The sequence below is a fragment of the Triticum aestivum genome, chromosome 3B (assembly GCF_018294505.1).
Source record: "Triticum aestivum cultivar Chinese Spring chromosome 3B, IWGSC CS RefSeq v2.1, whole genome shotgun sequence".
NCBI lineage: Eukaryota > Viridiplantae > Streptophyta > Magnoliopsida > Poales > Poaceae > Triticum > Triticum aestivum.
In genome coordinates, this window is record NC_057801.1 from 238,259,406 (window position 1) to 238,272,466 (window position 13,061).

The following is a 13,061-nucleotide window of genomic DNA, read 5'->3' on the forward strand; positions in this document are numbered from 1 at the left end:
TAATCTAATGGGAGGAACCTTCTGACCGTGGAAAAACTCCATTCCTCGTGCAGTACGTGCTGACCTCAATATTCTTTCTCAATAGCAAAAGAGAATTGCTCAACAAACCAAAGAGAAGAGGCCCCATATTTGTGCACAACAAACCCATACACATAGTAGTTTTTTTTTTTTTGCAGGAATATACAAATGGCGAGTCATCGATCGATCGGCGGTGAGATCTGGCGCCACGCAGGTTTGATAGACCATACTATACTAGCCCTAGTAGCTAGCAGCTGGCCTGGTAGCAAATGTTGGTTAAAACGCTACCCCTAGTAAACATTTTCCATCTTGCGAAAATATGCGTGTTACTTATAGGAGCCGGCGACGGCGGCCCGCGGTATCAACAACGCGATGTTGAAAATCGTTGGACCGACAGGCGAAGTCGCCATTGCAGACCGGAAAAAGGAGCGCTTTGCGTTGCACGGGGCACGTCCCTGTCGCCCCGCCCATAAATTTCCCGATTTCTTAACGAGCCGGGCTTCTGATCCGTGGAGAAAAGTTGCAAGCCGGGGAGGAAAAGCGCAGACAAGCACGAAAATAACATGGAGCCAAAGCCCAGCCAGCTGCCGTCCGTCTCCGCCTCGCCGGAAAGGGCGATCCGGTCCTCGTGGGCCCGGGATCGGGTCGTCGTCCCTCCCGCCACTCCTGCCGCGCCACGTGGGCCCCCGCACTGACGCAGCGCCTGATGTCAGATCTGGGCCTCCCAGCCAGCTCGCCCTTTTTTATACGCGCCCCGTCCTACCGGGGAGAGACTTCAGACTCCTCCCTCTTTCGGTCTCTACGACACGTTTCTTTCTCTCTCCCTCTCCCCTCGGCTACCAAGGCGTCTCTCTCTTCTCCAAGGAGGCTCTCGATTTGCATGGACAAGGGCCACCTCGGTGGTGGCGGAGGAGGAGGAGGACTGCTAGCCCTGGACGCCTCGCCGCGGCAGCTCGGCTTCTTGAACTTGCTATCGCCGGCGCCGTTCCATAGGAGCATGGAGGCGGACGACGGCGGAGGCGGTGGCGGCGGCGGCAGGGGGAGGAGGTCCATCGAGGTTGACTTCTTCTCCGACGAGAAGAAGAACATGAAGAAGAGCCGGGCTTCGGCCGGGGCCGACGCGGAGGACCACAAGGATCAAGCCTCCGCCGCCGGACTCGCCATCAAGAAGGAGGACCTCACCATTAACGTACGTCCGTCACCGCTTCTTCACCCATTCTTCTTCCTTGTTAAATGGCAAGACTTGGCAGCCGGCACTGCTTGTTTTTCTATATATATATATGTACGGCGATCTAATACTTACCTTTCGATCCTGCAGCTCCTTCCCGGGAACAACACGAGGAGCGACCGGTCCATGGTGGTCGACGACGACGGAGCGTCCCGGGCCGACCAAGACAGGAACGGCAGGAACACCGGCGAGGTACGTAGTTATCCATGATCTGTCCATACAATCTCGGTCTCGTCGATTAGCGTTGTCGACGGCGAACATGGTGGATCTGGCCGGTGGTGTTTGACTCGATCGGTATTAACTTACGCGTGTCGCGTCCTGCAGCTGGCGGTGATACAGGCCGAGCTGAGCCGCATGAACGAGGAGAACCAGCGGCTGCGAGGGATGTTGACCCAGGTCAACAACAGCTACCATGCGCTGCAGATGCATCTCGTCGCGCTCATGCAGCAAAGGACCCAGATGCCTCCGGTCCAGCCGCAACAACCTCCGACCCACGAGGTACTATTCTTACTCCTCTAACCTAGCTAGGGATCACTAGTTGACTTGGCCAAGAAATTTACTCAATCAATTCCTCTTTTTCCGTTTTTATTAGGATGGCAAGAACGAGAGTGCCATCGTGCCGAGGCAGTTCCTGGGTCTGGGCCCGTCGGGAGCCAGCGCTGACGTGGCGGAAGAGCCCTCCAACTCGTCCACGGAGGTCGGGAGCCCGCGGCGGTCGTCGTCCAACGGAAACGAGGACCCTGAGCGCGGCGAAAACCCTGACGGCCCGTCCACCGCGGGGTGGTTGCCCGGACGCGGGATGAGCCAGCAGCAGCAGCAGCAGCTGGGGGCGGCGGCGAAGGGCCACGACCAGCAAGCGCAGGAGGCCACCATGAGGAAGGCCCGTGTCTCCGTTCGCGCCCGATCCGAAGCCCCGATTGTGAGCCTGCTTCTTGTTCTTCTTGATCATTTCCTAGTTTTTGCACTTGCAATCTTGACTAGTCCTTGTGTATGAATCGTGCTGACCTTACCGTACGTGCATGGGTGCAGATCGCCGATGGATGCCAATGGAGGAAGTACGGTCAGAAGATGGCCAAGGGAAACCCTTGCCCACGCGCCTACTACCGGTGCACCATGGCCACCGGCTGCCCGGTGCGCAAGCAGGTACTCCTAAAGGCATGTACAATGGTTTTATCTTAGCAATGCCATGTAGGATAGATGATGAGGTGGAGGAAAGAGAACTCATAAGAATAGACTTGTCTTCTCTTATTTAAGAGAAGACAAGAGGTGATCTCTTAGCACAATATGTCTCACCACAATTTTAGGAATTACTAGTTATTGAAGATAAGGCTAAGATATGACCCATTGTAGACAAAAAAATTTACCATCTCTAAATCACATGCAAGACTTAAAATAAGACTATCTTATCAACCATTGTACATGCCCTAAGTCCTAACTAACTAGCCACGACTGGCTCGCTTCTTGGTCAAAGGTGTACGTCCGGAAGTAGCGTATCGGGGACGGGGTGTATGATTGGTCTAACTTTTTTCTTTATGCGTGATGCCATTGACTAACAGGTGCAACGATGCGCCGAGGACCGGACCATCCTCATCACCACGTACGAGGGCACGCACAACCACCCGCTCCCGCCGGCCGCCATGGCCATGGCGTCTACCACGTCGGCCGCTGCGTCCATGCTGCTCTCCGGCTCCATGCCCAGCGCCGACGGCGCGGGGCTCATGAGCTCCAACTTCCTCGCGCGCACCGTGCTTCCGTGCTCGTCCAGCATGGCCACCATCTCGGCGTCCGCGCCGTTCCCGACGGTCACGCTCGACCTCACCCACGCCCCGCCCGGGGCGCCCAACGCCATGCCGCTAAACGTCGCCCGACCGCATGCACCGGGGCAGTTCCATGTTCCGATGCCCGGCGGTGGGATGGCCCCGGCCTTCGCGATGCCGCCGCACATGCTGTACAACCAGTCCAAGTTCTCTGGGCTGCAGATGTCCTCCGACTCGGTGGACGCCGGGCAGTTCGCGCAGCCTAGGCCGCCGATGGGCCTGCCAGGCCAGCTGTCAGACACCGTCAGCGCAGCGGCGGCTGCGATCACCGCGGACCCAAACTTCACCGTGGCGCTCGCGGCGGCCATCTCGTCGATCATGGCCGGCCAGCACGCCGCCGGCAACAGCAACGCGAACAACAGCAATAATAACACCAGTAACAACAACGTGACGACGACCAGTAACAACACGACGAGCAACAACACCAACAGCGAGACTCAATGAACGGCTTCGTCAAGTTCGGAAAGAGTTGAGAAGCCAGATAGCTAGGTTGCAAGTTATACACGGATGGTGTTCCATTCTTCTTTGGTCAGGATTAGCTTCTCGAGACGTTTCTTTGGTTTTGATACCAAGCATTATATACGATCACCCTTTTTCTTTCGTGATTTTGCGGCGGCAAAAAAACAAAGTTGTATTAGTTCATTCCTTCCCCTTAGTTCTTTTTCATCGCCCGCAGCTGTTGATATTTCACTGTAATAATTATAACTACAGTAATAAGTAAAATAATGGCGCCTCAGAGATATATCTATGCTAGTCAAAGCAGAAGAAATGTGGGGGTAAAGAACAAGGACAGCCTACCGGATGCTCATCTACGTGTTTGTTCACATCTTGACATTTTTTTCCACCCCCTCTCCCCTTTCCGGCTCTCTTGTCTTGGCTTGTTTTACCTTCTTCTCGTTGGCATTTTCATACAAGTCGCTGCCCAGCCGGCTCGCTCGGATGTGAATGTGATCTCGTCATCGGTCCCGCGTAGACCAAGTCAGCAGGCCGGGGCCCGCCACGTAACACGCCTGCTGTACTGTTGGTCAGTTCGTCCCCATTTGAATAGTACATCACATGCTTGATGCCTGCAACGTTGCACGTACCTAAACTTTTTAGTTTGAATGAAATTTGAACATGTACGGGAAGCTCTGCATGGGGAGCACTCCAAGGACTCGCAGTCTCAGTTAAGCTGGTGTGGGTTTGCCTGCCTGGCGCGTAGCTGGGCGTCGTGGGCATGGGCGCAGCGCAGGGAGGGAAACTCATGGTGCGACGCGAGGCGGCACGGGGAAAATGTGGCACCCGGAAGGGGAGAAATCATGGGGACCCTCGGCGTGGATCTGGCACGGCACGGAGCTTTGGTGTCTCGTCGTCGTCGGCGTCGCGTCGTCTGTGGACTTGGAGGCATGGGGCGTTTTCAAGTGGGGCCCGCGGCGGTATCGGTATCGGGGGAGGCGATTACGTACGGGACAGTTGGAGGTGTTGACCTGGTCCCCATACGCAGCACGTAAACGGGTGGGGTCTCGCGCGCAGCTGTGGCCTCGTCTTGCTGCCGCCAGCCGTCTCTGGGACGGTCACCACCGTCCACCGGCTTCGGCTTTGGCTTTGCTTGCTCGCGCGCTTGCGGTCGGACTTTACGGCGGGGTCTACGAGATTTTTCGCCAAAATACGAGATGTGCACGAGGGGCCCTTATAACTCTGAGGCGTCTTTCGCGCGAGTCGTGGAGAGGAAGTCTCCGAGGTAGCTTGGTTTGGATATTCTACGTGCTTTCACGAGAAGGCATTCGCATGTACATTATTTTTTCGGGTAATCATGGAGTATTATTCCATACCAACAGGCTGCTAATACAATATCATGAATGAATGGGGCCCTCCTTGCAACCAACAAATAGTGTTGTGAGCCGTGCAAACATAATTGAGACAATGTTTCTGCTGAGTAAATATACAATTTTTCATGATTATGGCATTGACAATTAACGACATACTGATTACGATCTAAACAAGCACGTTCTACGCAAAAAGTAGACACGTCTATACATAATGCTAGTACGGATAACACAGAAATAAACAGGAGCGAGATAAAATGAGTTATATCCTCCGGTAGGCCAGGCAGAAGCCGCGACGGCGGCGGTAGCACCAGCGGCGTCCTCGGCGGCCTTCTTGTCGGTTTCAAGTTTTTCGGCGTCGGTGGACATGGTAACAATGCAGCGGACGTGGACGAAGAGGAAGTAGTTGATCGGAGGCGAGCTGTCGCGTAGCCGCTCCCCAAAAACCTAATCGCCCCTCTCATGTACGGGATCCGGAGAGGCGGGGTTTCGGAGGCTTGCTCTCCCGTCAACCATGTACGCGCTGAACGGGATGGAGTCGCCGGCGGTTGTGATAACCCACAAGTATAGGACATCATAACAGTTTTGAGGGGTAGAGTATTCAACCCAAATTTATAGATTCGACGCAAGGGAAGCCAAAGAATATTTGCAAGTATTAGCAGTTAAGTTGTCAATTCAACCATAACTGGAGATTAAATATCTGTAGCAAAGTGATCAGTAGCACGGTAATATGATAATTTGATAGCAGTAGTAACAGTAGCAATAGTTGGAACAGTAACAATAGCAATAGTAACTTAGCAAAAACAATATGTGGATAACTCGTAGGCATTGGATCGGTGAATTCGTTGGATGATATTCATCATATAATAGTCATAACTTAGGACAGAACTAGCTCTAGTTCATAAATATAATATAGGCATGTATTTCGTAAATAGTCATACGTGCTTATGGAGAAGAACTTGCATGACATCTTTTGTCCTACCTTCCCGTGGCAGCGGGGTCCATAAGGAAACTAAGGGATATTGATGTCTCCTTTTAATAGAGAACCGGAACAAAACATTAGCACATAATGAATATATGAACTCCTTAAACTACGGCCATCACCGGAAAGTATCCCAATTACTGTCACATTGGGTTTATGGATCGTAACACATAGCAGGTGCATATGCTTAGGAAGATCGGATCAAGAACATAGATATAATGGTCAAAACATAAATGGTTCAGATCTGAAATCATGGCAGTCAGGCCCTAGTGACAAGCATTAAGCATGGCAAAGTCATAGCAACATCAATCTCAGAACATAGTGGATATTAGGGATCAAGCCCTAACAAAACTAACTCGATTACATGATGAACCTCATCCAACTCCTCACCGACCCGCGAGCCTACAAAGAAACTACTCAGACCCGGTGGGGAGCATAATGGAATTGCTGATGAAGGAGGGTTGGTGATGACGAAGACCGAAGATTTCCCTCTCCGGAGCCCGGAGCGGACTCCAGATCTGGCCTCCCGATGAGGAACAGGAGGTAGCGGCAGCTCCGTATCTTGAAACGCGATGAAACTTCCTCTCCTATTTTTTCTCCAAAAATAGGATTTTATAGAGTTGGAATGAGGGTCAGCGGAGCCCCGAGGGCCCCACCACCCACCAACGCGCGCTTGGGGGGTGGCGCGCCCTGGTATCTCATGAGCAGCCAGGACTCGCCCTCCGGTGGTTCTGGGTTCCAGTATTTTTTATCTATTCTGAAATAAATCTCCAAAAAAGTTTCGTCCAATTCTGAGAACTTTTGTTTCTGCACAAAAACAACATCATGGTAGTTCTGCTGAAAACAACGTCAGTCCAGGTTAGTTTCATTCAATCATGCAAATTAGAGTCCAAAACAAGAGCAAAAGCGTTAGAAAAAGTAGATACGACAGAGACGCATCTACTCCCTCAAGCTTAACCCATTGCTTGTCCAAGCAATTCAGTGGACAAACTGAAAGTGTGAAAGAAAAACTTCTACGAACTTTTTGTTGGGAAATATAGCATGCAATTTCAAAAAAATTCCTATGCTCACACAAGATCTATCTAAGAGGTGTATAGCAACAAGGGGGAGAGCGTGTCTACGTACCCTCATAGACCGTAAGCGGAAGCGTTTCACAACGTGGTTGATGTAGTCAAACTTTCTTCACGATCCACCGATCGAGTACCGAGCGTATGACACCTCCGAGTTCTGCACACGTTCAGCTCGATGACGTCCCTTACCTTCTTGATCCAGAAAGTCGTCGAGGTTGTAGATGAGTTCCGTCAGCACGACAGCGTGGTGACGGTGATGGTGAAGTGACCTTGCATGGCTTCGCCTAAACACTACGAAAATATGACCGAGGGTGTAAACGGTGGAGGGGGGCACCACACACGGCTAACAATTGATCTTGTGTGCGCTAGGCGCCCCCCTCCTCATATATATAGGTGGAAGGAAGAGGGAAGAGGCCAAGGGGCGCCTTAAGTGGGGCCGAATCCCACTTGGGCTCCTGCCCTGGTTCGCCCCCCTTCCATGTATAGGCGCCAGGAGAAGGAAGGCGGAGGTGCCCCCCTTCCTTTCTCCCTTGAGGAGGGGAAGGAAGGAGGGACTTTCCCTCCCCCCCTTTCCTTTCCCTAGGGCTGGCCGGCCTGGTGGAGGGGCGCACCAGCCCCTTGTGGGCTGGTCTGTCCCTCCCTTGGCCCATTAAGCCCATATCTTTGCCGGGAGGAGGAGGGGGGGGGTGCCCGGAACCCCTTTCGATGACCCTATATGTACCCAGTACCCTCCGGAACACTTTGGTGTCCGAATACCATCGTCCTATATATATCAATTTTTACCTATCCACCATTTCGAGACTCCTCATCATGTCCGTGATCTCATCCGGGACTCCAAACAACATTCGATCACCAAATCACATAACTATCGTCATCGCACGTTAAGCGTGCGGACCCTATGGGTTCGAGAACTATGTAGACATGACCGAGACACCTCTCTGGTCAATAACCAATAGCGGAACATGGATGCTCATATTGGTTCCCACATATTCAATGAAGATCTTTATCGGTTGAACCTTATGACAACATACGTAATTCCCTTTGTCCATCGGTATGTTACTTGCCCGAGATTCGATCGTCGATATCTTCATACCTAGTTCAATCTCGTTACCGGCAAGTCTCTTTAGTCGTTCCGTAATACATCACCTCATGACTAACTCCTTAGTCCTTTGCTTGCAAGCTTGTGATGTGTATTACCGTGAGGGCCCAGGAATACCTCTCCGATACTCGGAGTGACGAATCCTAATCTCGATCTATGCCAACTCAACAAACACCTTTGGAGATACATGTAGAGCATCTTTATAATCATCCAGTTATGTTGTGACGTTTGATTGCACACAAGGTATTCCTGCGGTATCCGGGAGTTGCATAATCTCATAGTCGAAGGAATATGTATTTGACATGAAGAAAGCAATAGCAATAAAACTGAACGATCATAATGCTAAGATAACGGATGGGTCTTGTCCATCACATCATTCTCCTAATGATGTGATCCCGTTCATCAAATGACAACACATGTCGATGGGTAGGAAACTTAACCATCTTTTATTAACGAGCTAGTCTAGTAGAGGCTTACTAGGGACACGGTGCTTTGTCTATGTATTCACACATATATCAAGTTTCCGGTTAATAAAACTCTAGCATGAATAATAAAGACTTATCATGATATAAGGAAATATAACATAACAACTTTATTATTGCCTCTAGGGCATATTTCCTTCACTTTTTTGTTCTTGTTTACATATATATGCTTAAGTAGCAACCGGGTTTTCAGCAAAGCTCATGACTAACCATATCTACAATAACCCTTAAAAATTATATTAACTCATATTAATGGCATAATCAACTAGCGAGCAATAATAAAATATCTCAAATGCCAACACTTTGTCAAAATAATCATGATATAATATGATAACAGTGGTATCTCGCTATCCCTTTCTGGGACCGCAAAACATATATGAAGAGCACCTCCAAAGTTCAAGCAACGACTAAACATTGTAATTCATGGTAGAAAAGATCCAGTCGTGATGCATTGAACATTAACTATACACAATGCATGAGGATGACAATAGTGCTCTCAGGTCTGGTGCTTGTTTGAGAAGGTGATGACTCAACATAAAAGTAAATAAATAGTCCCTTCACACAGGGAAGCAGGGATTCATAGAGGTGCCAGAGTTCAAAGTTTAAATCGAAGATAAAAATAATTTTGGGAGATGCACCCTTCCTGTCAACGTTACGACCAAGAGTTATCAATATCTTCCATGCTAAACACATTAGCGGCGATTCCCATGCAGTAAAAGTAAATGTCTAATCCTCCTCCACCAACAAACACACTCCACAGCTAGCCGAATCCACGGGTACCATCCATACCAACAACAATTTTTGGGGAGTTTTGTTTAATTATTTGCAATTTTTGGTTTCGGCACTGGGAATCCCTATTACCGGCCCCTTGCGTGCAAGGAAGGGTGAATAAACACTCATCATGAGAATAACCTGCTTAGCACCGAAGGTACTGACTACCCCCTATCGCTCCATGAGCGGTCCAGGCACACAAAACAGAAGTTCACTTGAAATATTAGAGGTGGCACATGCAAATTTACTTGGAGCGACAGGGTAATACCGCATATAGGTAGATATAGTGGACTCATCTGGAATAATTTGGTTTAAGGATTTTGATGCACAAGCAGTATCTCTGCTTAGTACAGGTGAAGGCTAGCAAATAGGTTGAGAAGCGGCCAGCTAGATAGCGAAAACGGTCATGAACATGCGTTATGCATAATCAGCATTGAATACTAGCATGAGTAGGATATGAACACCATGAACATAAATATCGTAGAGGCTATGTTGGTTTTGATTCAACTACATGTGTGAACATGTGCCAATTCAAGCCACTTGAAACATTTAGAGGAGCATCATAGTACATCACAATCATTTTAATGCATGTTGACATCCAAGATAAATCATTATCCACTCCTAGCTACTTAAGCATGGCATCATCAACTATAATCTCTAATTTTCATTGCAAATATATTTGATCATAATATGCTGAATCATGGATACTGGGTTAAACATATTTACAAAAAACATAAATAAGTTGAGTTCGCTTCTCTCTGCCACAGTCACTTCATCAAATATCGTCATTATTGCCTTTCACTTGCATGGCCGAATGATATGAAAATAATAATAGTGCAAGAATGTCATGCACTAAGCTGGAATCTGCAAACATTTTATTCAAAAGGAGAAGACAAGCTAATCTGGGCTCTTTTTAGATAAACAATAATGCATACGGGAGTCACTCAAAATGTTCATAGTGGTCTTCTCCTTGGTACGACTCAAATAAAAAGAAAAGAATTTCAGAGAAACACACTGAAATATTTTTGGAGTTTTTAGTTTTTCTTGGAGAAGCAAATTAAAGAAGGAAAATAAACAAAAACGAGAAAAACTATTTACATGGGAGAGCTCCCAACAAGCAAAAGAAGAATCAAGAAATCTTTTTGGGGTTCCTTTTAATATTACAACTAATTAAAACTAGAAAGAAAAACCGAAAAGAAGCAAGAAATATTTTGGGGTTTTCTCAAAGTTTTTCAAACACACGAGAAGAAAGCGAGAAAATAATTCTAGCATGGATAATACAATGAAAAAGAATGGGCACCGACAATTGGAACGAATTGTGTGAACATGAATGTAATGTCGGTGGAAATACGTACTCCCCCAAGCTTGGGCTTTTGGCCTAGGTTGGTAGTTACCAACCGAAGTAGTCATCCGGTCCCATGTGAAAATGTTGGGGCGGCGGCACCTGAGGTTCCCACTCCCGGGGCTCATGCTCTACCGCTGCCTGTGCGTTCCGGTAGGCCACAATGTCCGCTGGCATGATCATGTATCCGTTCCTGGCAATAGAATCAAACAAAGCAGGTGCATGCGATGGGATAATATCATGGGTAATCTTGCTGAATACTAAGTTGTAGCGGATGTTATGAAAAGATTCAGCAGCGTCGATAAACTGGTGGTGTTCCATTGCTTGGTGATCTAGATAAACTCGGGACAAAGGATAATCATGCTGGCGTATCTGAATATTAAAGTGACTCACTAAGCTAGTGGCATAAATACCACCATGTATCTTGCCCTTAGTTCTCTTAAGTTGCAAGCGACGTGCAATAATGGCCCCTAGGCTAAAGGTGTGATAATTGTGTAGTGCACAGCATAAAATGGCGAGGTCGGGGGCACTGAGTGAACTGACTTCGCCCTAGCAGTTAAACACTTTGCGATGAATAAAGTAAAGTAATGCATAGAAGGAAACTACTGGCTTTCGACACGCCTCTTTCCTCTTCCACTGTCAAAGTGAGAAGGAAGTCCTCAAACCCTCCTGGTCTAGGCTCTCTTAATCTCCCGTTAGAGGGAATCAGATATATGTCACAAAAGTCAGTGAGCGGTATCTGACGGGTTTCACCATATAAATTAAACTGCACCTCAGGAGGGTTGTTCCTATTCAGAAAATCTAAATCTTGCACAAAGGAATTCATGAGGAGGGTATGTTGGTCACACTCATCTACGAGGAAATCGGTCAACCTAGCATTTGCAATGAATTGGAAGAACTCCTGATGGAACCCGCCCCCCTCCATGAAAGCATTATGCGGCCATTCGCACGGCCGCACCTACGCAGTTCTCGGAGTGTTGAGGTCATTGTCCAATGATTCTCCAATGACTCCTTTAGCATTCTTCTTGGAGGAAAATTTCCTGAAGTACTCATCTTATTCCTATAAATAAAATTCTGAAAATTTTAGTCCACAAAATTTTTGTCAATAAAACTTCACAAGATTGATAGCAACTACTTGTATGGATGTCTAGAGGCTATATCAAGCACTCAAACTACTTGGAACTCCAAGAGTTTAACATGCAAGCCCATTTACAGCAGCACCAAGAGTATCTAATTATTCAAAATATGGACCACTAAAGCAAAAACTAATTGGAGCAATGGAGGAGTCACATACCAAGTAGCAATCCCCCAAAACAATTTTGGAAACGGAGCTTTGAGCAAAGAGATCGAAATCCATAGGTTTGAGATCAAGAACATGATAGAGAGAGAAATGGTGATTTTTTTCTGGAGGTAGGATATGACATGGGCTAAAGGGACAAGTAAGAGGGGACACATGGGGCCCACCACCCACCAGGGCATGCCTGGGGAGGCTGGTGTGCCATGGTATCGCACTAGGGGCACCCCCTCTGATGTTATTTGTACCAGAAATTCAGAAATATTCATAAAAATTGTTTTAAAATTTTAGGGCATTTTGAGCACTTTTATTTTTGACCACTTTTTTATTGCACGGAAAATGCAGAAAATAGACTAAACATGGCATTTTATTTTATTTAACTAAGAAAAACAGAAAACAAAAGGTATGTACAGAAAGTTGTGCCTACTAAATTCATCAACTTCATACCTCTCAAAAATGATCCATTAATAAGGTTGATCAAGTCTCATTAACAACCACTTTCGATTACATGAAACCGAAGAACTTTCGTAAAACATTAAGTTACCTCAATAGGGATATGCATATCCCCAACAATAAGTATGTCATATTTGTTTTTGGCAGTAGGTAGAGGAAGTTGAGAACTTCCAATAATAAGTGTCAGAGATTTTTCAATAACATTAATACCATTAACTTGAAATTGTTTCTTCAGAAAGTGCATCGTATGTTCATTACCATTGATATGAAAAGTGACTTTGCTTTTATTGCTATCAATAACAGCCCCTGTAGTATTCAAAAAGGATCTACCAAGGATAATCGACATGTTGTCGTCCTCGGGCTTCTCAAGAATAACAAAGTCTAGTAAGATAGTAACATTTGGAACCACAACGGGCACATCCTCACAAATACCGATAGGTATGGCAGTTGGTTTGTCAGCCATTTGCAAAGATATTTCAGTAGGTGTGAGTTTATTCAAGTCAAATCTTTTATACAAAGAGAAGGCATAACACTAACACCAGCTCCTAGATCACACAAAGAAGTTTTGACATAATTTCTTTTGATAGAGCAAGGTATAGTTAGTATTCCCAGATCTCCAAGTTTTTAGGTACTCCATCGTTAAAAGAATAATTAGCAAGTATGGTGGAGATTTTAGCTTCAGGTATTTTTCTTTTATTAG

General features: G+C 47.2%; 1 protein-coding gene across 2 annotated transcripts; it reads left to right on the forward strand.

Annotated features, from left to right (window-relative positions):
* The first annotated feature begins 780 nt into the window (after positions 1 to 780).
* On the forward strand, positions 781 to 3,807 carry LOC123069510 (WRKY transcription factor 6). Of its 2 annotated transcripts, XM_044492390.1 has the most exons (6): positions 783 to 1,207; positions 1,337 to 1,438; positions 1,571 to 1,744; positions 1,839 to 2,165; positions 2,276 to 2,389; positions 2,803 to 3,807. In XM_044492390.1, exons 1-6 carry the CDS (start codon positions 899 to 901, stop codon positions 3,505 to 3,507), a joined length of 1,731 nt encoding a protein of 576 aa, XP_044348325.1. In that variant the 5' UTR covers positions 783 to 898; the 3' UTR covers positions 3,508 to 3,807. The 2 variants fall into 2 exon arrangements, with proteins under 2 accessions (XP_044348324.1, XP_044348325.1); XM_044492389.1 differs by having other exon boundaries at positions 781 to 1,438.
* Positions 3,808 to 13,061: the final 9,254 nt, after the last annotated feature.

Excerpts from the sequence above, each read along its gene's own strand:
- LOC123069510 (XM_044492389.1), top strand. The coding sequence starts at position 899 with ATGGACAAGGGCCACCTCGGTGGTGGCGGAGGAGGAGGAGGACTGCTA. Across the intron at positions 1,745-1,838 it reads AACAACCTCCGACCCACGAG|GATGGCAAGAACGAGAGTGC; the intron begins GTACTATTCTTA and ends CGTTTTTATTAG. Across the intron at positions 2,390-2,802 it reads GCTGCCCGGTGCGCAAGCAG|GTGCAACGATGCGCCGAGGA; the intron begins GTACTCCTAAAG and ends ATTGACTAACAG.